Source organism: Crocodylus siamensis, chromosome 10 (assembly GCF_052110815.1).
Source record: "Crocodylus siamensis isolate JL-2025a chromosome 10, ASM5211081v1, whole genome shotgun sequence".
Classification (NCBI taxonomy): Eukaryota; Metazoa; Chordata; order Crocodylia; family Crocodylidae; genus Crocodylus; species Crocodylus siamensis.
In genome coordinates, this window is record NC_143404.1 from 9,817,539 (window position 1) to 9,843,473 (window position 25,935).

The window sequence follows — 25,935 nt, forward strand, 5'->3', positions numbered from 1 at the left end:
TTGCCCTGTAATACAATTCCTCTGAACAAGTGCCAAAGCACCTCAGCACCACTCTATATCTATTTTCAACCCAAGGCCTAAATACCCATGAGATGTACCTGGTCCCATTTAAAAAATGAGTTCAGACGGTCCATCCTAGATTCTCTAATGGCCAGAACTTTTCTTCTTCAAGCCTGGTTCTAGTCCTTACTGTTACCCAGTTCAGTCCGTTATCTGATTCACCTCTCAGTATTAGGGTATGGCTAAGCTGCAGCTCGTTATTCAGTGCTTTTCTCATCCCATCATGAGGAAAACTTACATGCCTCCAGGCCTTGCATCTGTCTCCAAAAATGGTAGGCAAGATGAGGCAGGACTATGCATGGCTAATTCTGCTGGCCCCAACCTAGCTGAAATAGTTCTGGTTCCAAGAGTTCCTTTGGATGTCAGTGAAGGAAATCAGGATCTGCTTGTCCAGCATGGGATGCGTCCCAACAGTACAATGGGCTTGCTTATCTCCTGCCAGATATATTCTCATCCATAGCACAAAAGAGTAAAATTGTGGCAGTTCTTTGGAGAAACCACAGTGGAAATACTCTTATAGACAAATACTTGAAGGAGAAAGAAAAACTACTACAATAACTGGAGTTCTGAGATATGTAGTGTCCATACATCCACATCCTGTCTTTCACCTCTTCTTTGAAGTCTTTGACAGACACATTCCTCAGCTGAGAGGAGTCTGAAGTACACAGCACCCTCTATGGACTCAGCACAGAGCATGAATAAAGGCAAGGCACAGGGTTGCTGGATAGGTATTGCTAGGGCAAAAGGCTTTGAGTTGCACTCCCTCCCTTTGGAAGCCTGCCAAAGCCTGACCCTGGACATCTTTTGGAAGAGCTGCAAGACCTTTCCGTTTAGGCAGACATTCAGCAACCAAAATCAGGCCAAAATTTTGTTTAGTGGGTCTCTGCTTTATGTTGTTTTATTTTGTCATTTTATTTATTCTAGTTGCCTTTTAAGTTTCCATTTCTCTTGCTATAAACTGCCTTGAGCCTTTGTTGAGAAGGGTGGCATATAAATTACATAAATGCATAAGCAGATAGATAAAGCTTGAAGAACTTGAGTTACCGGTAAGTATCTTCTCTTGCTGATGTTTTGCATTAAGCTGAAGATTTGCAATAGCATAAGTTTTATACTCATAATATTATAAAACTCTAGGGAGGAGAATTTTAATTGTAAAAAGAATGATGATTTCATTCTGTGCGTGCTAATCCATGCTATGGATTCAAGCAGTTTGTTTTGGTGACATGAACCATGAACAGAAAGGTAAAACCTCATCTCAATACGCAGGGATATACATGTTTATCTTCGTGCATCAAACTGCAAAATTAATTTATGGTGCAGAACAAGTCTTTGCTGGAGGGTTCTGCTTTTTCTGTAGCCTTTCTCTTGGGAAGGGAATACAGAGAGAAACAGAACAATCTAGGACTGTTGCTAAATATTTTTCAGCTTTGCAGCCTGAAGGCTTTCTTGCTGAGAGATTTTTCTTTTTAAATTTATTTTAGCCATTCTCATAGGAATAGTGTAATTACTATACCCATACTTAATTATATTTGTTTTAAATACACTGATTTGTTGGCTGCTCACAATGAATTTTATAAACTATGTTTTCTTTCAGGCAATTTGACACCTCATCTTCAGAGTGTTTTTATAAAGAACCCAGTTTTTTCAGGGGTGGTCCTTCCTGAAGTCCAGCACCCAAAAAATGCAAGGAAAAAGTACCCCAAACTGGGTGCATTACTGGCAGATATGGTTCATGTATGTTAGAAGAGGTCTGGGTATCAAGCTTGGTGATGATGATTATTATTTGTGTTTGTCTATGATCTCTCATATCATTTACTAGACAAGTTTCCCTCAGCAAATCCCAGTTATCTCGGTCCATCTGGGACTGGTGAGGAAATCCATTCTGTTACTTTGGAGAGCTCTCCACACAGGTGTTCTTCCTGCAATTTCCTTCTTTGGAATGGTATCATAGGGATTGTACACATTCTCCAAATGATGCACACTTAAAAAAGCTTATTACACATTTCACAAAGTCATAATGGTAACCGTACTGCCAGGCACTCCTGTGATACTAACATCATGGAAATTTAAACAGAGGTCTAAAGTACTGAGTTCAGTAGAGAGTAATGGTGCTTTCAGGAGCACAAGTCTTTTACTAGTCCATTCTTTCACTGGCATTAGAAAATTAGGTTGTAAGGAAATGAAAGGTCCCTTTCATTCACTGAAAGGACCATAAGCCAAGATTTCTTTAATTGTTTGAATTACAGTGTTCACAAAATGAATGACTGCATAGGCTAAAGTGACAGACTGCTTCAGCCTTATTCTATTTTTCTCTGCCCAGTTCTGATACAACATCTTTAACAACTCCAATAGGAAATCTTTTGCAAGAGTAAATCACCAATATTGCTAATTGCGTGGTGATTTTACAAGAAAATACTTTTTGTTTGTGATCAAAAGTAATTCGAACTTGAAGGGGAGGAAAAGAGAATTTATCTACTGCATCATCCTGGATAGACAAAGGTTTTTCCTTAAGTCTTATCTACAACAATTTGTAGGCAAATAACATGGTTTATAGTTAATTAATTTAGATTTATTTTAGATCATCCTATCTGCTATCCCTATAAAAACATAAGAGCATTGTACAGTGGGATGGCTGTAGAGCAGGCTAATCTTATTATATAGTCTTGCAGTGGAGGCAAATGAAGTACATTCCCAGTTAGAACTGTACAGGTAGAGGAGGCTGATCATTCCCATTGTATTAAGTTGCCCATAAAAGGAAAGGGAGTTAGAAATGTAAGACAAATGCTCTGGTAATAGGTGTCTTTATGAGAAACATTCATAACAGTATCTGATCATCACCAAGGGATCTTTTTGGTGATTTGACTATTGAACACAAACATGTTGAATCTCATGAGATATCTATACAGACTTGGGTGCTCAAGAGATGACTGCTAGAGTTTAAATAAACAGCAGAGAGGAGATATATTAGATTACTTGAAGGATGGTCTTAGGGGACCTTTCACTGGAAATGTTTCCTATTCCATGTTCAGAAGTAGCAATACAGAAGGAACCAGGCTTGCAGCTCATGTATGACATTATAGTGGGAAAAAAAGTTTTATATTTACTGGACACAACAGGAACGTTCCATGTATATGTAGACTCTACTTTGCTCCGAATTATGAACTTCACCATAACAGAAGTGCTGACAAAGGAAATTACCAGTGTTTGGGTAAATTATTTAAATAAGGACCTGGAAGGGAGTCAGCAAGTGCTGAGGACCCCTCTAGTGGAACAACGACATCTGGGAGTCATCTAAGCATGTCAGTAATGCCAAGACAACTTTTTGTCTGGGAAAGAACAGAACAGAAATTGCAGCTTGGGGTCTTGTTCTGACTGCATAGGTAAAATCCAGTAAAGTAAAGAGCTGTCAGAGTAAGAAGTTAAATGAAAACAGGCACATAATCTAAGCTATGTCTGGGTCAGATTTTTGATCACTTGGGCAGTTTTGGCAGTGAAAAGTTGCAGCAAGATTTCTCCAAAGAGGCAGCAGAGGAGCCTCCTACTATAAGAAAATTCTGGTCTGTTCTATGATATATCCTTTTCTTTTACCCTGTATCTAGGAGGTATGGAAAATAAAATATTGAAAACCTCAGCCAGTAAAGTCCCAAGGAGACCATACCAGCCAGTATAACTTAAGCAAGCCCTTGGACCCTGGACTGTTCCTTGGATCATGCAGACAGAATCATTTGGACTCTTCTACTCAACTACACTGAGCAGAATTTGGCTGTAACTATAGATATGTAACTATAGATGCCTATAGTATAGATGCCATTGTCCCCAAACAAGAAGCATAAAAGAGAAAAATAACTAGAACTGGATTGTATGGCAGTGGAAGGGAACCAAGACACTAGAAATTATATTATAAATGCTGTGAGTGGCACTATTCCTAGAAGATTCTTTTGAGTCTAATGAGATTCTTTTCACTTAAAAGGGGTATCTATTGATACAAGTGACATGATGTACATATAAATACGTTAGCAATCTCTGAGCATCAGTGAATTGCAAACTAGCATTGTATTATTATGATAGACATTAATACACACCATAGTTTACATGGTAGCATGCTACACGTTATTTTAACAATCTTCTAAAATATCTATCATTTTATAGGCATGCTTACAAATAGATCCTGCTGATAGGATCTCATCAACAGATCTGCTGCAGCATGACTATTTTACTAGAGATGGATTTATTGAAAAGTAAGTATGTTTTTGGTCATTAAAATATGAAAAGTCTCAGATACTTAGACATCTTTGAAGAAGCTAAAGTAAGTAGAGAAATACATGATATAACAATCTACAAGGTTATTATTTTAGAAAGATGTGATCTTGTGAAGCTTTAGGACCTTTCAGTCATTTTTTCTTTTCTTGATGGTCTAAAGAATCCAGCATACTTAGATGTAGAAATTCCTGTTTCATTAAGTATTTGTGCAAGTTGGCGCCACTCTGCCCAGGTAGTACAAGATGCAATTATAACTGTTCTAGCTATCGGTGCCAAACCAGTTACAGGAATGTGAACCTTATGGCACTATCCCCAAAGAGGAACAGGAGGCTTATATGAAAACTAATCAATGTCAGCTATGAAATCATAGGCTATGCATAGCATTCATGTTATTTCTCCTGGAGCAAAAATGGAGGTTTTGAGGGGGAAAAAATAACCCTGCTCCAACCTGTTAGAAGTCACTCCCAGGAGAGTTCCTCCTGGGAGGATGAATGCTTGTACACTTTCCCATGCCTTAAGTCCTCCTGGGGACCAGGAGGAGTGGAGCTTTAGGGAAAGGCTCCCTGTGCCTTCCAGAAACCAGGGTCACTCTGGTCTGGAGACAGCTACTCCGACTCATCCCATAGACCAGAGGGGGAGGGAAGGAACAGATGCTCCCTGCTGATTCCTCGTGCCCCAGGATCCATGGGGAGAAGCAGGCAGAGGGCTTTGCCACGCTGCTCAAGCCACTCAGCTCCCTGGCACCACAAGCCAAGCAGAAAGAGTGGTGCCACAAGTCCCTTCCTGCTGCTTACACCAGAGTCCCCAGTCTGAGAAGTGGGCAGGGGACATGAACAATGCATGCCCCTGGTGACTGGGGGGAGCGCAGTAAGCGGGAGCTCCTGCAGAAGCTGCCGGTGATGTCAGTGGTGGGGTGGTGAGCAGCAACCACCGACAGGGGCTACCAACAGTGTTGGCGGTGTCTTTTTGCAGGGGGTGCACCGCCACACTTGGGGAATTGCACATACACCCACATGCACCCCTATGTGTCACCCCTGGCAGGGTACTTTGTCTTTCTGCTCCATTCTTCCCAGAAATGGGAGGACTGGCATAGCCCTCACCTTCCCTAGACTGGGATCACCCCATTCTTGGGAAGGCACAAGGAGCAGGGGAGATGGGGTGGTTGCAAGCTGAATACTTGTACTGGTCTCTCATTTGAAATAGTTTCTAACAGTGGAAATTTTCCATTGCTAGGAAAGAACACTTGTACACAGCCTTAGGTATTATATCTTGCCAAATTGCTTTGATAAAAGGATGGCTTTAGAGACTGAGCAGGTTCCAGTTGCATTGAGCTGGATCCTCAGGTGGTATAAATTGTGTAATTCTGCCTTTAACTTTTATAATAGGTGAGTATTGGGCCCTTTGTCTCAAAGACAAGGGACTTTCCATAATGTAGAGTTCACAGAAAGTGGAATATCTAATTCTGGTATTATTAAAAGCTTAGTCTGTCTATCTGTCTGTAACACTTTATTTGCACTCTGATGGGTTGTTTCAGCAGTCAATCACAGTGCTTACTGAAACAACCCATCAGAGTGCTCTGCACAGACAGAAGCACCACCATGACAGCAGGGACTGAGGGGCCGGACCCCCGCCTCGGCCCCTCAGTCCCCGCTGTCATGGTGGCGCCATCCCTGCCACCCACCTCTGCCTCCAAAGAGCAGGGTTGCAGCGGGGGGGCAGGGCCAGCACTGCCTCCAGGGAGGCAGAGGGGGACAGCCTGGGATGGCAGGCCACCATAATGGAGGGGATGGAGCGGGGTGCAGCTGTGCAAGGTGTGGCAGCACAGGCTGCTGGCGGTGCAATGCTGGCCTCACTCTGCTCCCCTACCCCACTCTGGTGCCCCCCCCCACCCAACAGGGCCAGAGGCAGAGCGGTGGCAGCACGGGGCATTGGGTAACGGTGCTCCCTCCCCACCCGCCCACCCTCTTCATCATTCTCGATGGGCAATTGGCTAGTAACCTTTATATGAGTTGGAATTAATTATCTCTCAGCCTTCTTTAAAATGAAAATATATCAGGTAATCTCGTTCTTAGTTCTTTTTTATTACTAGTAAAGCATGAATATAACTAAAACATTAAAAGAGCAAAATAAATGGAAGAATTTCTGTTATACAAAGCAACTGTTGTAGAAAAAGAACTGAATACTATCTCTGCCTCTATTACAGTTCTGTGGGATGCTAGACAAATCACTTAACACAAGTTTTCAAGGTGACCAGTAATTGTGTGTTCCTTATTTTCTGCCCGCTCAAGACTTGATGTGTGGAAATGCTGACCTTCAGTGCTGCACAATAAGAGATGTCAACTGAACATATAGCCTGCTATGCATTGCTAAATATTCTGAGAAATAGTCCTAGGTGTGTCAAATTGAGCCCCTAGAATTAGTGCGCTTACTTTAATCCTACTGGGTGTGTCTACACATGCATTTAATATGAAGCAATAAACTCCAGGGCAGTTGGAGCCAAAGTAAACTACTCCTGGGTGCAGTTTCTACACACACACCTGGCTTGGCATTAATTTGAGCTGGAGCAGAGCGGTTTACGCCAGAGCCGTTCAGCCCCAGGCTCCAGGTGGTGGTATAGAGTAGCAGAGGTGCTAAACTGGGGCACGATGGTGCCAGAAGTGTAGAGTTGTGTGACTAGGTGGCATGTAGGAGTCTGGCCCACAGCTGGCTGTATTAACTGGGTGTAATTTGCGCTCATGGTCAGCATCTACATGTGCATTTAATCACAGTAAATTACCCCAGCATAAGATAGTACTGTCTTACTGCAGCGTAAATTAGTTTACTGTGGCCTAATACCGTTGTGTGTGTAGATGGTGATTCTTTACTCTGCAGCGAATTACTGTAGTCTACTCCACAGTAAAGCACATGTGTAGACGCGGCCACTGTCTCACTTCCCTATCTGTATAGAAGACCAAAAAGAAATAATAATTCTGTCCTCAGAACAGGGCTTGCTTAGAGTGCACCATAGGGTTTGTATGGTGTGCACTGGACAATGAGGCTAAAACAAAATATTGATTTAAGGATGAATGCAGCAAAAGTCATTGTAGACCAGTGGTGCTCAAACGTTCAGCCCTGTGGGCTGAATGATTGTTGCAGGACCAGTCTCCAGACAAGATGAGTGCTGTAGGGCTGGTCTGTGGGTCAGATCACACAGATGGGGTCAGTTCATGGGTGCAACCCAGCACGCTGGATCTGGCTGCTCTGGCCCAATATCTCACACAACCTGACCTCGCATACCAGCTTGACCCTGCTTGCCAGCCCAACCTGGTATGCCAGATATGGCCATGAGATGACCCTGTGTGCCAGTCCCACCATGCACCAGCAAAACCTAGCACTCCAGGTCCTGGGATCTGGCCCACAGGGCTCCCTCTGGCTCCAGAAATTTAGCAGGAGTGGAACAGCAATTAATGCTGGCACTGCTTCCCCACCGCCAAATTTCTAGCCTGTGGGGAGACCCCTGGGCTGAATAACACAGCTCTGCAGGCTCGATCTGGTTGGCCGGAGTTCAAGCACCACCACTATAGATAAAATAGTATGTTGGCATTTAATAAAAGATGAGATATATACACGCACATACTTTCATAGACATTAGGGCTGGAAGGGACCTCGGGAGATCATCGAGTCCAGCTGGCGGCAACAAAGTTTGGGGTGGATGCAGCATCCTCCCAGTGCCTCTGGCCCCCGCCAAGAAGAGCCCCATGCAGCCCCAGCTGCAACCTGCCCCACTCTGTGCAGATCTGGGGGGCACCCCCCCGGTGCCCTCCCAGGGCGCAAGCAATGGCAGGAGCCACCTCTCCCCATCACAAACCACAGCTCTGCCCCACCCCAGCAGCATTTGGCCCTGCCCCTGCTCCCTCCCCCACCACAGGGCGGGGGGGGGTGTTGATCTGCATCCCCCCACACCCTTCCACAACACCAGACTCACCAACTGGAGACAGCTCTCCGCACTGCATGTTGTGCTCCTTGCTGCCTGAGTGCTATGCATGGCACGAGCATTTATCAGCCAAATTATCCACCTCATCAGGCTGATATCAGATACAGCCAGTTTTGTTTATATTGGTACTGATCTGGTATCGGACCTATGTATCATACACGTACACTCATGCTAGAAGGTGAGTTATGGTTGCATGGACAGTGATAACTCTGGTATGTCCTAACTTTCAAGTCCTTGATTTTGCAGCCTATATAATAGTTTTTTAATGTAGGCTTTGTATTACAGTAAATATGCAAAATGACTAAGTTACGATAACCTTTGAAATCTTAAATTTTGCATTTCTTGAAATTCTTATAATGATTTACTGATTAAGCCTTAATATCACATCAATAGGTTTTTGCATTTAATTCTGTATTTTTTAAAAATATATAAAGAGGAGTAGAAATAGAGTGTTAAGCACATCCAGTTAAACAGTCACAGTTAGTCACTGAAGTTTGCACTTAAATGTCTTCAGGACTAGAAACAAAATTATGGCTCTGGGAAGGGGAAATTCCCATCTTTGTCATGAAACTCATACTTCTGTCCTCAGTTAACTATAAAGTATTAGGCAGCCTATACTTATGCTCCAGGGTGGGGGGAGGGGAACACTTTAATTAAAGCGCCTGTACCATCAGGCGTATTCAGTGTCCTGCACTTAAAAATGGAGGTGGGAGTGCTTTAACTAAAGCTCGTTCAACAAGCTATAGTGAAAGTGCCCCCACTGCCATTTTGAAATGCAGGGACACTGAATATATGCGATGCGGAGGCTGCTGGTGCATGCTAATTTGCACGCTCCAGCAGACTCAATTGATCGAGCCTGGTCCAATTCGTGCAAATTACACACGTGACAGAGCTCTGCTTCAACACATGCTAAGTGCCCTTGGATCTTAAGACAGTGGTTCTCAATCTTTATAGACTCAAGGCACCCCTCCATGACTTCTGTGAATTGAGCAGCAACCCATTTCAAAACTAATTTATTTATTACAGTGCTTATCTCCTTGAAGAGGGTCCAGACAGTGGGAGGCAGGGAGAGCCTGAGTTTGCCCCTATCTGCTTAACTCCTCACACTTCCTGAGATTACAGCACCCCAGGATGCCCAGGTACCCTGGCTGAGAATCACTGCCTTAAGATCATGAAACTTTCACAGATTAAAAGAACTATTTTAGAACGTATTAAGGTTTTTTTGGCTCTTTCCAGACCCTGTACAGGTGAATTTATGGTAAATAACACATTTACTTTTACAGGTGACCGAATATAAAAATGTGTTCCAGGAACATTTTAAAAAGTGTGTCCAACATTTTTGAAATGTAGTTTATTTTTTGTATATGTAGAGGACATGAAGTTGTAGGGTGATGTATGATTTTATTAGCAGTCTTCTGTGATCACTTTTTAATTCCTAATTTACTGTTTGTCAATATTGCTATCATTCTAAAACCTTTTCACTATGCTATGATCTCCTGAATTTAGTTAACTAGCTTTTGCATCTAAACTAAATCCCGTTTTGTCTGTGAACTTCAGGAAGTGTTGAATCAGGCCTATGGAGAATATTAGAAACCACAAAGGGATTCATAGATTAAAAGGCAGCATTTTAATTCAGACGATAATGGTATGTCCCTTTACAACCTCAGAAAATCAGCTGCATGCTTAAAAGCTGTAATTATATGTATACATGTCCATGAGTATGTTCTGTTCACTTTTTTGCACAGGGGATTTTGGATGCAAAGGACTTTTGCAGATAAACTTCCATTCAGATATCTGGCCCTTTAGGGCAAATGTGTTCAGTAATTTAAACCACTTATTTTTTGTCTATGTTTGTAGTGCTGAAGAGGTCTAGCCTTAGCCACATTCTTCAAAGCTAATTTCTACTGGCCAAAAAACAAACTATAGAAGTTGAATTAATGGTTAAGAGTAACACTATATTTTACAGCTTGAAGTCTAACCAAGTGCTAATTAGTTCAGTGGATAGAAATAGACCTGATGCAAAACAGTTGCATATGGACTAGATCTATATGAAATGTCCTTTTTTTAAGCTTAATTATGTTGGTGTCCAGTTCTTTTTTGGTTAAATGCTTAAGACATATAACAAACACTGCAAAGCTGACTTCCCTGTATCAGTCAGACCATATCAGACTTCAAAGGGATTTTATTAATGTGTTATGCTAAGAATCTTCCTTGATCTGTTGAACGCAATAAATGAAATAGTGAGTATTTGTCAATGCCAAAATGTAAGCGTCCAAACTAAGTACATTTTGTAATATGAACTACTGTATACTTTTCTATTAGGAACATAATATACACATAAGCAAATAATATTTTAAAATATTTGTCTTCAGAACAAAAGTTAAAATTTGATTAGGATGTCCTTTTACTAATACCGATGTTTTTTCCAAGTCTAGTTGCATCATACATAGATCTCCTTGTGGGATATTTAGCAGGTGAACTTGTTAAATAATAGGTTTAATTAGGTATTGGACATAAAATGTAAAGAGAAAGCAATCTTTATAATGTAAATTAGAAGACTGTCTCATTTTTTGTTATCAGATTCTTACCAGAACTGAAAGCGAAATTATTACAAGAAGTCAAATTAAATTCTCCATCAAAACTCAGAGAGAATAATAAAGAGACTGAACTGATAAAAGATGAAAAGAGAACAGTTCATGTTCATTTCATGGAGAATGGTCCAGTGGTTGTGAAGGTGAGACTTATTTTTCTTAAAATATTTGTTAATGTTGTCATCTTGAATTGTATAATTATGGAGGTAACAAACTAGGAATATATCTTCAAGCAAATAGGTAAAGTTATAGTAAGAATTGTTTTGACTTGTTAATTTTAAGAGACAAATATTTTCAGAAGAAAACAGAACTGTTAATCCATTATTATGCCTTTGATATATTTAAGACTGATTCAGCCATCCACCCCTGTTCAGTAAACAGTTAAATACAAGTTAAACTTTAAGCCTGCATTATATCTCATTAACTTGAATGAGTACAAAGTAGTTTGCTGAATAAGATGGACTTAAGCCAGTGATTCTCAACCAGGATGAGGTATGAGGAGATAAGGAGGCTTGAAGGGATAAAATAAATGCAGGCTCAGGCTCCTCCCTGCCTAGTCACTGCCTGGCCCCTTGGACCATAATAAATAAATTGATTTTTGAAATCAGGTGTGTCAAATCAAACAAGGGGTGCCCAAGTCTAAAAAGGTTGAGAGCCACTCTCTTAAGCATATGCTTAAATACTCTGTTGAACTGAAAGCTGGATGTAGTTAGTGTAAATACCATGAAAAAAGTTGAAAGGATCAAGCTTCAAAGACTTTCTAAGGCATGTGTGCGTGACTTCATTTGGATATTTTCTTGTCTTCCTGCTAGCTATTCCATAACTATTTCCAGTTGTATTTTTTAGGGTTGTTTCTGAAGAGCACCACCAGTGGTTTACAACACTAGTAAAGTGTTCCTCAAATGAGAGAGCCTGCAAGCTTTCTTGATTTTCAAGTTATTATCCATATTACGGTGGTACCAAAAATATGCCAGACACTTTCCAAAAAAAACAGATGAAAACACAGACGCCTCCCTGAAGGGAAAGTTTGAGGACTTCTTTATTAGTTGAGTAATCCATGATATGTAGTAATATTTTTAAATATATATAAGTGGAAACAATGGGAATGTATGGACAAGCTAATGAATCTCTAGAACAGTATGAAAACCAAGCAGCGAGATGCTGGGAGGAAGGACGATGGTGCATGGGAAGCTATTTTTGTTCTAAAGTAGTCCCCATATTAGAAAAGTAGGAAAACGCAATATTCCAGAAACTGCACTACCCTGAAGGACTACCATCAACTGGAAATCCAGTTGAATGAAAAGTGCTTTTAGGTGCTGACCCTACTTCTAGATCTACTGTTAAATGTCATTTTTAAACAAAATTACGTATTTGCAAAAATGTTTTTCTCTTTTCTGTTGCTAGGCAAAAGACATATTCAAACTTAACAAGAGATTGACTGACAGTCAAAAGTAAACCATGTACCCGGGCTGTCAAATACTTAAAATAAGTCAAATGAAAAGCCAGAGAATTTTGTTCTCTAATTGCTTGTGCATACAGTAATCGTAGCTGTGCCTTCGAAGTGTAGTTTTAAGATTTTCTTTCCCTATGCGTGATTTGAATAAAAAAAAGGTTTTTTAATACCTGACTCCAGCAGGAGTTTGAGGAATGTGTTCCAATCAGCCAGAGGTAAATTGGGCGGTTTTGAGCCCTGGATAGCAAAGCACAAGGCAACAGTCACAGCCAGCAGAGGAGCTGTAGTGGCTGCTATTTTTATGCTCCCCCCCACTAGGTAAGAACTTGGGTCTGGTGCCCCAGTCACCCCAGATACGCTACTGAAAGCAGCAGTCTGATGTAGCTGGTTTCTGTCTTTCCCAGGATGTCACTTGCTACTTGAATTGAAAGCTTGCACTGGGGTTGTTCTGCTGATGGCATTTTGGCTGGAAGCTGATGGGCTACTAAGTTTTTGGATTCTGTAGCAGGTAAGTGATATTTTCCCCTCTCCTTCCCCTCTCTAGGGTCTAGCGAAGGTAGATAGAAAGGGCAACAGTGCTAGGGCTGAGTGTGTGGATGGGAAGCCAAGGACACAAGCGTGACGGCAGCAGGAAGGAAGCCTCTAACCAGCCAGATACTTGCAACTGTTCTGACACTTGCACACAGTGGGTGGGGGTCAGTCTTTTTCTGCTGAGCATCTCCTGCTCTTTTCTTCCCTCTGGTGACAGTGGCAGTATGCTTCCCACTCCAGAGCCATGATACTACTTGAGACGCACCGTGGGAAACAGGAAATTGGCTAGTGAGCAGAGCAAGCATAAAGCCATAGATTTTCAAGGGGGAAAGGCCGTTTCTGTTTATATGTGGAAGTGGCTGTTTGGCCTGTGTGCGTGCTTGTTTCATTTGGCTTCCATCCTCTAGTCAACCCTAGGACTCTAGTTCTTTAACAGTCATGTAGCAGGAGCGAAACTAAGGGAAGCATAGGAGACAAATGCCACTCTAGAAGCTTGCTAGACCTTAATTTGAGAGATGGGGGAAATGTCACTTGCCTTTTGTACCATGCTGAGACCCTGAATCCTATCTGCTCTGGCCAATCACCATCAGCAGGGAAACCTTAGCCCTGGGGAAAGAGGCCTGGGAGAAAGAGAATTTTTTTTTCATTAGCTATTAATTTTAAGGTTATTGGTTTATTTTTCTTAATTTTCAGCTGTAGGTAAATGGTTACTCAGATACAATTGGCATATTACCTGGTCCTTTTATTGACACTTTTACAAAGAAGTTTTCAACTTATTAAATGACAAAAGGTACCTTCTTGAAGTGGAACTGGTAGAGTGATATGCTCATTTATTATTGTTAAAAGTAATTTTGCCACCTCTGTACATTTGATGTCATCTTTGATGTTAGGATTGAGCGAAAACTGAACTTGCAATTCTAAAAATGCTTCTTTGATGGCATGAAAGGACTTAGAGCTTCCAAAGTAAAAACAGTGATAGCATCCAGTTTTGCAACGCACTAAGAACCCAGCTCTTACTGAATTCAGTGGGAGTAGAGGAGATTCAGCACCTTGCATGATAAAAACCAGTTTAAAATTAGCAACAAGTTCTGTCAAAGTGTCTGTGTGTTTTGATGTAGTATCTCTTCCAGGATACTGAAAAGGACAAAAAACCCAAGGGTGTAAAGGTAAAGGGTGCTAAGGTGAAAGGAAGGAAACAGGAGATTCCAGAGATGAAAAAGACTGATCAAGAGGATGCAAGGACTCAGTGGACCAATTCCTCACAGGTTCCTCTGAGTTTCCCTCAAGAGAGTAAACCTATGATTGCTGATGCAACAGCTAGTCATGATCCTAGCATCATGAAGGAAGATCCTTCACCTGTGGTGCTTTGTACAACAATGCCTCCCATCAATCCAGTATGTGGGAACCTCATTGCTGCAAACTTCAGTTCACACGTCCCCCATTCCAATACAAGGTTAGTGGTTTTTTGGTGTGGTAGGGCTAAATGAGACAGTTGGCACTGAAATGAATCTGGGTTCACCTAGTGAAATGAATAATTGGTTCATTAATGTGTTGCCTTCCTAGGGCTAGATAGACAGGACAGATGTGACTCATTTGTGAACTAGGGGTAATATTTTTTTTTTTTTTTTATATCATTATCACAAGTTAGTTAATGTTGGTGAGACATTTTGCATCTGAAATGTATTCTTTATTAGTATTATATGGCAGCTTACAAAACACTGGGATAAACACTATCTATGCTCTGATTCCAAACACATACTGCCACCAACTAATTTCAAATGCATTGTTTATATAATCAGGACATTCAGCACTGGACTGACGAATTATTTTGTATATAAAACTACTGATTTGAATAGGCTTCCTGAAAAAGCAAAGAAAAGGAGGAGCCCTTGGCAGCCAATGGGACAGACTGGTCCAAACACCAGGCAGGATGATGGACCTGTGACTCAAGTATGTTTACAGACCCAAACATTTAAACATAGACTTTCTCGATTTCATGCCCTCATCTATTTCTCTTCTTTTCCTTTTGATTAGGGATGTAAATATTGTTTTTAAAAAAACCTTCTATAATTATATTGGTTAAACAGTTAACCGATAAAACAGTAGCTCGGACACAGCTGCTGCTAGGAGCCGTTCCCCGGGCCCTTGGGCAGCAGGGGGAGGAGGTGGTGGCAAGCCCAGCCAGACCACACAGCCCACATGAAGCCCCTGGCTGGGAGGGAGGGAATACCTTTGAACAGCAGCTAATTGCTAAATTGAGTTGTTAGGCCCCCTGCTATTTTCCTCTTTAACCTCAGGCTATGGGTACCAGTCTCTGCCTGCCCCCTGCCCTGCCACAGATATTGCATGGCTTCCTGCCACAACCCCACCCCACCCCTTCCCTGCCAGGCTCTGCCCTGCCCTGCACTAACAATAACTGGTAAACTAACTTGCCATCACTGGCCTTATCAGTTAAACAATTAATTATTTAACCTTTCACATCCCTACTGTCCACATGCTGTAACGTCATTAAAATATTACAATGACGACTTATTTAAGGACAAGCCAGGTGGTTTCTGGAGACCTCCCAGGTGTTGGGATGACTCTACACAACAAGGCAAAGAAACTGGATAGTGGGTGAAGTCATGAATATATTAACATTAATGGGTGTTTTGCTCTTGACTTCAAGGGAGCTAAGATTTTACCCAATTTTTATGAAAGAGTTATATACTTCCATCTCTTTCACTAGTATTGTTTTCTCTATAATAAGCTTTCTCTAATTAGTATAAAAGAACTTAATTCTGACAGCTCCACTTTTTGGCATGAAAAGTGCATTCTTGAGTCTTTCCTTCATCTTTAAGTCATAAGTTGGTGAAACAGTACAAGGTGACTAGCGCTGTTGTTTTTTAATACCACTGTTTGCAGAGAAGCAAGAGACACAGTACGCTAGATCTTTTTTGAAAGATGAACATTACATAATTCATAGCTGGTACTGTGTGTCATGAACCCACGCATGCCTCCTGAGGCTGGGGGGGCACAGCAACTGCCCGCAGTTGTTTGGCAGTAGTGTTGGCAGTGGGGGTGCGTCAGTGGCCAGCAGGGGGTGGCAGGTAGCAACTGCCCACAGATGATGACACGGGCATCAGTGGCAGCCAATTTTAGGGGGGGCATATGCCCCCGTGTGCCCCCTCTACGCGGCAGCTACCATGTGTGTAGCATGTGAAGATCTTTTTAGAATGTTATTGAATTTGGACTTTGACGTTTTAATTTATTTTGGCCTGTTTAGCTGGCACTAACCTCTTGAAAATCGTAAGATAATGGTAAGTAATGGCCATGCTACATCTATCCTTGGGCATCTTGTGGTTTTTCTATTTAGACTCCAATAGAAAAAGTCACGCTATATGATCTAGCTTCTCAGACTGATACAATAGTCAACACACACCGAAAGAAACGTAATATTTCTAAATCTGAGAAAACAGATGTTCACTTCCCAGAGCTGCCAATAACACCACAACAAAAGGATCTCAAAGGAATGGAAGGTATGACACAATGACTGTTTTTTTTATTTTGTAAATCTGCAACAAGTACTAGCTGCAGATACGAGTTAGTTAACTGACAACTAAATACCAGTATGTAATTTAGGTAGAAAATGCTGAGAAAAAATGCACCTCATAAGATTGTGCACTGATGTGATCTTTAGATTGTAGTAATATTCCTCAAATCCCAAAATTTTGGATCAAAATTAGAATAGCCATTTAAAATGATAATGTGTTTATGACATACTAAACAAGCCTAAAAATAGTTTGGATTTTTTTTGTGAGCAGTCATTTCATTTTCTTTGTATTTCTGGGTGTGTGAGATGCCAGACAATTGAGCCTGCCTTAGTGGTTTTACCATGTTTTCTAGAGACTGGCTTGACCAGTAGCAAGCAGGTGTGTAGTCAAATGCAAAGCCTTGGCAACAGGTCTTGCATCTAGGTTTAATTAAATCAGTCAGAACCTGAATTAAAATGTTCATATTCAGTCCAGCAGCATAACATTCTTTGGCATGCTGCCTCCCTTTTATTATCACACTGAATCTTCAGTATGACTTTGTTTTTGGGTTCATCGTTGTTTGCAAAGTAATTGAATTAAGCACAGAAGAAAGTGAAGGAGCACATGGGAAGTTAAAAATATGAAGCCTGGAAATGATTAGGTATCTGTCTGTAAAAGTTAAACAGGTAAAAGTGTGGAAGAAGGAATCAAGAAAATCTGAAGTATCTAAAATACCATCTTTACTAAATGTGGATCAGAATCCAGAAAAGCAAGAGGTAAATTAATATTGTTTACTTAGTTAGGAGGTCAGGCAGGCAGGGCTCTTGACTCACTGCACAAGTATGAGGACAATTCCTTTCTTTTTCTTTTCCATCAGTCACTGTAGTTGCAACTGGATATAAACTAAAATCAAGATCTCATTGAAAACAATATATTGCATATAATGTCACTGTTCACCTGGCGGCCTTCAAGCTGGGTGCAGTCTCTGTAGCTATTCAATTCATGCTAGTGGAGAAAGTTTTTGATAATGGTTAAAAGCATCAGCTTTAAACCTGACACGGTATATCTTGTAGCAGATCACACTGCCTTGCAAAAACTCTTAGCACTTTGTGCAGGGAAGTTGTGTTCATATGAAGGTAGCTGGACAAAGAATCTGTAGCCAGTCCGCTAATTTCAGTTTCATTTTTAGAATACAGGAAATATATGAAATGAAAATAAAACCAATCTGCCAAATTTAGAATAAGCAGTCTATCAGCATGTGTTTTGAGAGACAGCAAAACCATTGTACAGTAAATATCTGCTTTTCTATGAACCTTTCATACAATACTATCATTTTACACATTTCATAAGTGTACATATATTCTTCCCTGGAGGTTTTTATAATATGTTGGTCATAGCATTGATAAATTATTTTAAGGGAAAATCAGCAGGTTTCTACAGGATGCTGTTACATGACAACATATGTTCCCTAACGGAAAAGGGCTAGGAAACTTTTAATGAAATAAGACTAATGTTAAAAAGACAGAGAGGTTATTTTTCCTGCAACTACATAGAGTACAACCAAGTACTAGTTTCAGCAGTACTGTTACAGTATCTGCAGGGAATGCTATCATTAGTAGCCTGTCTATTACCTTTATATTGTAGTGTACCATAATGTTCACCCTAAGCTGCAACTGATATATATGCTTCCAGACAAGAAAGCATTTTTAATAAATATTTCTTTAGGTGTGTAATTCTTAGAAAGAATAATAAGTCTGGCTCAGTTCATACACTGCTAACGTTTTGAAACATTTATTATAAACCTTCACTTTAGTCAAATAGGTGTCAAACTAATAGTTCATAAAATGAATGTAGTCTTTCGGTATATAAAAGAAACATTAGAATCCTGATAGTATTTTAACTTTGTTTCTGCTATATGCATATCTGAATGGACTTAACCCATGGATTAATGGAATCAGTCTATATATGTCTGAGGAATTTGCGTGATACTGCAGGTTTGACAACAGTAGTATGCATCTGTGCAAAGTCTACTTCAAGAGACAGAGGCAAGACGAACAGATGATAATAGCCTAAAAAGAGCTGCTGTTATTTCCTTTGCCAGTCCTGCTTTTGTTACTGTGGTCATCTTCAGCAGCATGTAAACAAATTTCACATCATGTACAAGTGGGTGCAAGAGGTGCTGGGCAATTTGAATCAATTTGGCATTTGGTGGGTGTGCAAACTGAATGTAAATTGCATGTGAAGGGGGCGGAAGGAAGCGGGAGCAGGAAAAATAAATAGCAGAAAGAAATTATACGGCCACCCCCACATCCTTAATTTGAAGCTGATGGGAAATTTGTGTACATGGGGCCTGCTCTATTCACCTCAGCATGGTACTGTTTAGGATTATCTGTTGACCCTTAGATTCCTTATAATAAGCTGTTGTATTGCCAGATGCCTACAAATATTTCAAAATTTCATTTGTGCAGCTGATTTGGTAAGACGGGTAGAACTCAGCCGTCTAGATTGGAGGAGAGCATGAAGCTGAGAGCTGGAATCCTTTTATGAAACAGCTCTGGATATTACAGGAATTAGGAATCACATCCTGGTTCTTGCTGCCCTACTTCTTATTTCTTATTATGCATTTCAAAGTCTCCCATTAACCAACTTTAATTTGTATTTTCCAGGTCACTGGAGCCACTAGGAAAGCTGTTAGATCATCACTACCTGGCTGAATACAGGATTACCTTTTATTCCTTGCTTTTGTCTTTTTCCCAAACTGTTAAGACTACAATAAACAGGAGGACATCAGACTTCCTTATACTGTCAATGCAAATCAGTAGCTTCACCATCTAAAATCTGTAAATACTGAACCAGCAAATGCTTTCTGGGATGCCCTTCCTCCAGTATGTGTTGGGAGATGAAACCATCTTATAAGGTCCCTAATTTTCCTTTTGTCTTTATACTGCATAGGAGACAAGTAAAAAAGAAAACTTGGCAATAAAATATTTAGTGAAAAGAAACCAAACAAGGAAAGTACAGTCAACTTTGGTTATGTATGGGATGTTTATTAAAAGTGTCTATATGATTATATGGCTATTTAATATAATGACTGCTGAAAATTGACAAGCAGCAATATTTTTAAAAAGTAGATTTTGAGGAAACAGTCAAAATTGGGTTAATGAGTATTGTTTGCCTTTAATCTATTAAACAAAAATGTAAATGCATCAAGGCCCATTCAACCTCATAGTATTACCTTGTGACTTGCTGTAAGTCTGTTAAGCAGCAGTGAGACTCTAACTGTTGTGAGGTCTTGGCAAATTTAAGTGCAGAGAATGTGCTTGATACTCACAGCAGTAAGAAACAGATGCTTTTGTGGGTTATCTCAGCTTTGGTATACATCTTTACACAAGTGCAGATAAATTTTACAGTCTGTTGCCCAAAGCAGATTTATTTTAGGCAGATGTGTAGTGACATTACTAAGGTGTAGCCAGCATCTTTGGAATTCCTATCTTGTGTGTGCAGTATGATCCACTGCCCTCCAGCATTGAACCCTGACGTTTCCATATGCAGGGCTTGCATAGGAAGGGCAGGAGCCAGAGACTGTGCTGAGTTTTGGATTTGGATTATTTAGATGCAAGACCTTTCCCAGGGCACTGCCTGTCCAGGCCCCAAAATGCATTTTGGGGAATAGAATGTATAGTGATTGGGGTGGTAGTTGCTGCCAAATCTAGAAGAGACTGTCTTAGAAAAGGGGACCAAAGCAGTAGATTTACGATACCCAACACCACTAGAGAAGAGTAGGGGAGCATCAGCTAGTGGTATAACTAGGGTGGGGCGACCAGGCAACCACTCTGGGCACTGACTTGGTGGGGAGAGAGACGACAGAAAAGCTGACAGCTGTGTCACTGTGCTGGTGGCAAATGCTAAGTCACCACAGCCCCTGTGCCTTGGGTGCCTGGCTGCATCATTATATCACTGACATCAGCACAACATACTTTGAAGATCTTCAGAGGGAAAAATGGCAGCTATGAGGCTCCAAAACATGGTCTTTCACAGGAATTAGTGCATGCTCTAAGAACAAGAAATCAAAGGTTTTCTAGTTACTGTGGCTGTACTAGACAGGCTATCCAAGTTTGATGCCTGGCCCTGCTATTGGCCTGTTGGATGATCTTGACCAATTCACTTTGCCATTTCAGATCTGATTCCCCACCTTGAAATGACAAACAAACCTCTGCAAAGCCAGCTGAAACCTAGTGAGGAAAAGCACTATGTAATAGGCATTAGTTGAAAACAGCTTTCCCACAGAGGGTTAATGTTTGGGCTCATCTGGAATAGTGTTCAGTTTGCCCCGTTCTGTTAAATATAGTATTTTGACAGGACCTGGTAATGACTATAAGAAGACGTGATAATTACTATAACCTGTGAGCAAGTGTCTTAAGAAATTTTGTCCTCAAGAAATTAAGTTATTGGTATCTGCGTGTATAGTTTCTACCTACCTCCACCCTACAGAGCTAACCAGTATAACAAGAATGCTGTTAGACGTCATGGACAGAGACAGAAACATCCCTCAAGGCAAAAATGTACGGTTGAGAAAAGGACTGTGTGAGTAATACAAAAGTAACCACCCTGTTCAAGAGCACTTATTACGTTTATTGTCACAGCTACAAGCACGTTCCAACTCACAGAATTACAAATAATGATCTCTTTGAGAGAGACTTAACAAGAAATTAGAGGCTGTATTCTGAAAGGTGTTACATTTTTACTTTTTCCTTCCCTATTTGTTTCTGAAGAAGGATGAGCATTATGGTGTTAATCTCTACATATGGTGTTGCACAGCGCAGAACCATAAAAGATTCCAGTATCAAAATCTGGCGGTTAAAAATCCAAGAACTGCACCATGCTAGACAGGCATTACCTTGAAATCTGATATTCTGAATAACAGTGGAACACACTTCCTTTCCTGTATTGTTTTTTTTGAGGATCTGGTAACTAGAATTGTATTTTTCAGATGTGAATCTTCTGCAACCTATGAACTTTCACAAAGGAAGAGCATGTTCCAAAAATGAAATAGCAGCTCTAACAAAATAGTCATTTTTCTAATGCAAGTATTTTGGGCTTGTTGGCTCAGAAACCACGGGATGGGTAACTGTGTTCTTTGTGCTATTTCATGCAGAGCTCCTGCAGGTTGTGATGAGACAAAATTACATCAGAATACAAATATCCACTCAAAATTCAGAACTGGGAGCTTCCTGTGAGTCACTGGCATACAGCTGCTAGTTATCCTATAAACTGATTTTTTTTTTAATTTATTTTTTTTAATTTAAAGTGCATCTGATGCCATATGAGAAACTCTATTTAGTAACAACATCTATATTTTGTGAATATTTATCTGAAAAGGAGGACCCTTGGATTACAAGCAGGGACAGCACAGTGTAGTGGTAAAAGCACAAAACAGGGTTACTTGTTTGTGTTTAGTGGCACACAGAGGCTTCAATCAGCACCATTTATTCTGTGTTGTACAGATGAAATGCCTAACTGGCCAAGGAGGGAGATGAAGGCACAGAGGGATGAAAAGATTTGCCCAACATCCTGCAGCAGTAGTGTCAGGGCCAGTAAGACGATGTCAGGCCTGATTCAGCTGCAGGCTCTATCCACTAAATCTTACTGCCTCTATTTTGTGCCGCAGATGGTACGTGAGATGTTCAGCAGATTTTCACTTCCCTGTGACCCACTTCTCCTGCATTACCACAGTGTTGTGAAACTTTGTGCATGTTTATATGTTGATCTGGGAACCTTGGGGACCAGATAACAAATAAAAAGTACATATTAATAAAAAGATTCTCTACATGAACCAGACAGATAAAAACAGCATTATTAAAAATTGAAACAATTTTTTGAGGTCTGCAGAGATTAGTTTGATTCACAGTCCTCTCACTTGTTTCTACAGAACACAATGCAAGAGCAAATTGGATGCTTATCTTGCTGGGATCCTATGACCCCAGCTGACTTCCTGCCCTTTGGGTGGGGGGCTGGACTCGATGATCTTCTGAGGTCCCTTCCAGCCCAAATGTCTATGAAATAGTGATATTACAATGAGTTAAATATAATTAAAAGGCAGATGGTGTGGCTAGCCCTTTCATTCCTTTTCTCACGAATCACTGGGATAAATTAATCTGTAATTTTTTTTCACTGGGATAAAAATTATGCCAGGGATAAATTTGCACTTCTGGGTCTTTTGTGTGCTTTCTGGTGCCATTTTTCATGAGCTCATCCATCCTAAAGACTGCATATGGGAGTAGTTTCCTTTGTATGCAGATAAATGCAGATCAAAGCTATGCCACTTGTGGATGAGTTGCTTGGGAGATGGGTATTATGCATCTATAGCTGGAGCTGGGCATAGATTCATTATTGTGAAATACTTGCCAAAACCTTGCTCCAGGCTTTTTCAATAGAAGCATTCAGTCCCCCCAAAATATTTAGTGCAGACAAGTTTCTAATGTAAAGAAAAGCACTTCCTGACATCCAGGAATACTTAACACAGTCCCACTGCTATTTGTGGAATATATTACTGTGCTTTCTATTGTGTCTTCCTCTGTGAGCTGTACAAACTGAAACTCCATTTGAGTTAGGTGTAACTTAAAAGGCCTGTAAAATTCAAATGAGCAGTCGAAGATGGTAACCTTTCAGTAAGCAGCTTCTATAAACCTGGAGAAAGTTTACATCTCCCAGCTTCCTCTTGGGGCATTGTGACAAGCCTGCCCCTTACAAGAACATTTTCAGAGAGTTTATTCTATGATTAAAGTTTTAACATTCCAGTGTTGAGCCCTTCAAAATTAGCATTTTAAAATGAGTTCTCTAAAATTATCACGTAGCATTTTCAAATGTCTTCAGGAAATATTGTTTCTATACCCCTTGTTTATTATTAACCACCTAAGTGGAGGGTCTGGTGTTTGCCTGCAAGCAGGGAAAGGAGTTTGGGGGTGAATGAGCGCATGTGGATCTCAGCTACTCCACCTCTATGGATTAGCCAGTGGGGAATTCTTTGCAGATTACTTGCCTGATACTGGTCCCAACTTAACCACTGGAAAAATATCCACTGACTTCATCAGTATCAGAATTTGGCCTGTTCGAACTGGCTTCCTTCCTACTTGAATCTCAAGGCTGCAGGTGTCCCTGCTGTTAGGAGAAAACTTTGTTACTGGTAATGATTATTTTAATTATAAGCATCAAAAGTTCATTTATACTTGGTTTTGATTCTACAACAGCTCCCTCATTTGTTTTTTAAAATATTCAGTCAGGTGCCATTGTTTTCCCTTTATTCTACACAAAAGCCACAGATCTATGAGGGAATTTGATCTATGAGGGAATGTGATAGATACATACTGGCATGAAGAAATGCCCTTCTTCCATTAAGCTGGTCGTATGATCGGTATTAGGCACATATTCAGAGTCTGACTCAGTGACATATAGTGGAATCTGTTCACAGTGAAGCATCTCATATAGTAAGCAATTCCTGAGGTTGAGACTCTTTCCAGTTCTGTTTCACTGAAGCAAAACTCCCGTTATATACAATTAACATATAAACCTACTTTAAGTTAATTTAGTGAATGCACCACTTTAAGTCTTCACCATCTGTTCCATTCTTTAATTACAAAAAGATAAGCACAATTCACAGTTGCATCATAAAAAGCAGACCAAAAGTGATTTAGATGCACAGGTATGTTTTATGTTCCAGCCTGCAAACATCTGTTATGTATGGGGTTTCAGTCTACTAGAAGCCATTGCTCTGGAGTAGCCTTAAAAATAAAAAAAAGATTTCCTTGAGTGTGTGAAGTGGAAAAATAGTCACTTCCTTGCCTAGAAATCCCATTGTCCTGTGTTGGGTGCTACCTTAGAAACTGGGTTGTTGGTTGTAGCTGTGTTGGTCTAAGGACACAGGCAGACAAGGGTCTTTGGGTGAGTGGTATCTTTTATTAGACCAACTAAATAGTTGGAAAAATTGTTCTTTGCAAGCTTTTGGGTACAAACAGCTTAGAAACAGGTGCTTTTTGAGTGGGTTGAATCTATGTACTTGTAGCCCTCAGAGTACTACAGTCATTTACACAATCCTGCTTTTTTAAGTATTAATGGCAATAAAAGGTCTTTGGTTTTGTTTTAACAATCTGCCTTGACTGTAACGTAGCTTACTTGGAATCAACTTTTTAATAAGAAAATGACCAAGTTTATTTAAGGCAGTAAATCAGCCACCTTCAGTATTTTCCTTAAAAATACAAGAAAATAAATAGGATCCTTGAACAGAGAAGTGAGTTTTGATTGAACAGAGTTGATCACTGTGATGGCTGGATTGAAGTGAACTCTGAAACCCAGTTCTAATAATAATCACATTTGTTCCTCAGTCAGATTGTCTGAACTGCTCTCTAGATGTGCATCTCAAAGGGATCTATAAGCAGTAAATAAGACATATGAAGTCTTTCTAGCAGATTTTATATAAAGCTGCTGTTATTCTTACATTAGAACAAATTGCACGCTTTAATCCTGTCATGGTTCTCTCCTGACAATGTAGAATAATGGGAGTTGAATGCACACTTAATGGGAATGCAGAATAATGGGAGCTAGAAACCAATTCTTTCTTTTTTAAGAAAGTGCCATGTCTCCGGTATGAAATCCATTTCAGAACTGTTTTCATAAAATACGTTTTCCTATTATATTTATAAGGAAACATTGTGGTGATAAGTTGTTACAATAATCTAAATCATATATTAATTTGAAAGTCCAGGTGAGTAATTTATATTACCAGAAACTTCTACTGTTGCCAAATTGGATTGCCATATTAAGGGAATAAGCAGAGTTTCCAACCAAAGACCCATGAAAAAGGAAATGTACAGGCAGAGAAAAGCTGCTCCTATACATGGTAAACATTTTTAGGAAAAATTTGCCAAAGCAAGAAACCTGGAAATCGAGCTTTTCAGTCAAGTCTTAGTGAAAAGTGCCACAAATACTGAGAAGGTGAAGCATTGTCTATTCTTTTGAATATCCTGGCATCTGTTAGCTTATTTTAAATTTAACCCTATTGACATACAGAGTTGTTGCTGTGTCTGGTGGTAGGACGTACTGATAATATTTGGAGGCACACACATGTAAAAAGAGCTACCTTCATGTAACTTATATGTCTAGTTCAGAAGGAAGCACGAAGCAGGGATGTCCTACATGTAGTTTTAGTAAGAGGCTACATAAGGATCGTATGGGATTGTTTGAATAGGGATGATCCTGCTTCAGGCAGGGAGTTGGACCAGATGACCTCCGGAGATTCCTTCCAGCCCTGCTTGTTTTTGATAGCAATAAGCTATAACTGTAGTTGGTCATCATTAGGGACCTGCATCTCCTTAACCTACCTCTCTTACAATTTTAGCACCTGAAAGTGCTTTAGTTTTCTGGAAAGAACAGAATAAAACTTAGATATCGTGGTAGGTTGATATTTCAAATGTAAATAAAAAGAAGCGTCGTGAGTAAAAGAGACTCTTAAAGGTATGTTTAATGGCGACAAAACTGACTTTCATGAGCCTGTGTGCAACA

At 40.3% G+C, this 25,935-nt stretch overlaps 1 protein-coding gene across 4 annotated transcripts in view; it reads left to right on the forward strand.

The window, feature by feature from the left end:
- CDKL3 (cyclin dependent kinase like 3) overlaps positions 1-24,894 on the forward strand; it is a 34,360-nt gene extending 9,466 nt beyond the window's left edge. For 3 of the 4 annotated variants that reach the window (XM_090064651.1, XM_090064653.1, XM_090064654.1), the window contains 8 exons: positions 1,655-1,794; positions 4,210-4,298; positions 10,874-11,027; positions 13,999-14,321; positions 14,668-14,818; positions 16,224-16,386; positions 17,059-17,156; positions 19,047-24,894. In XM_090064651.1, the coding sequence (XP_089920777.1) occupies positions 1,655-1,794; positions 4,210-4,298; positions 10,874-11,027; positions 13,999-14,321; positions 14,668-14,818; positions 16,224-16,386; positions 17,059-17,156; positions 19,047-19,094 (1,166 nt within the window). In that variant the 3' untranslated portion in view covers positions 19,095-24,894. The remainder of the gene's footprint in view (positions 1-1,654; positions 1,795-4,209; positions 4,299-10,873; positions 11,028-13,998; positions 14,322-14,667; positions 14,819-16,223; positions 16,387-17,058; positions 17,157-19,046) is intronic. The other variant, XM_090064652.1, reaches the window with a different exon arrangement.
- The last annotated feature ends 1,041 nt before the right edge of the window (positions 24,895-25,935 follow it).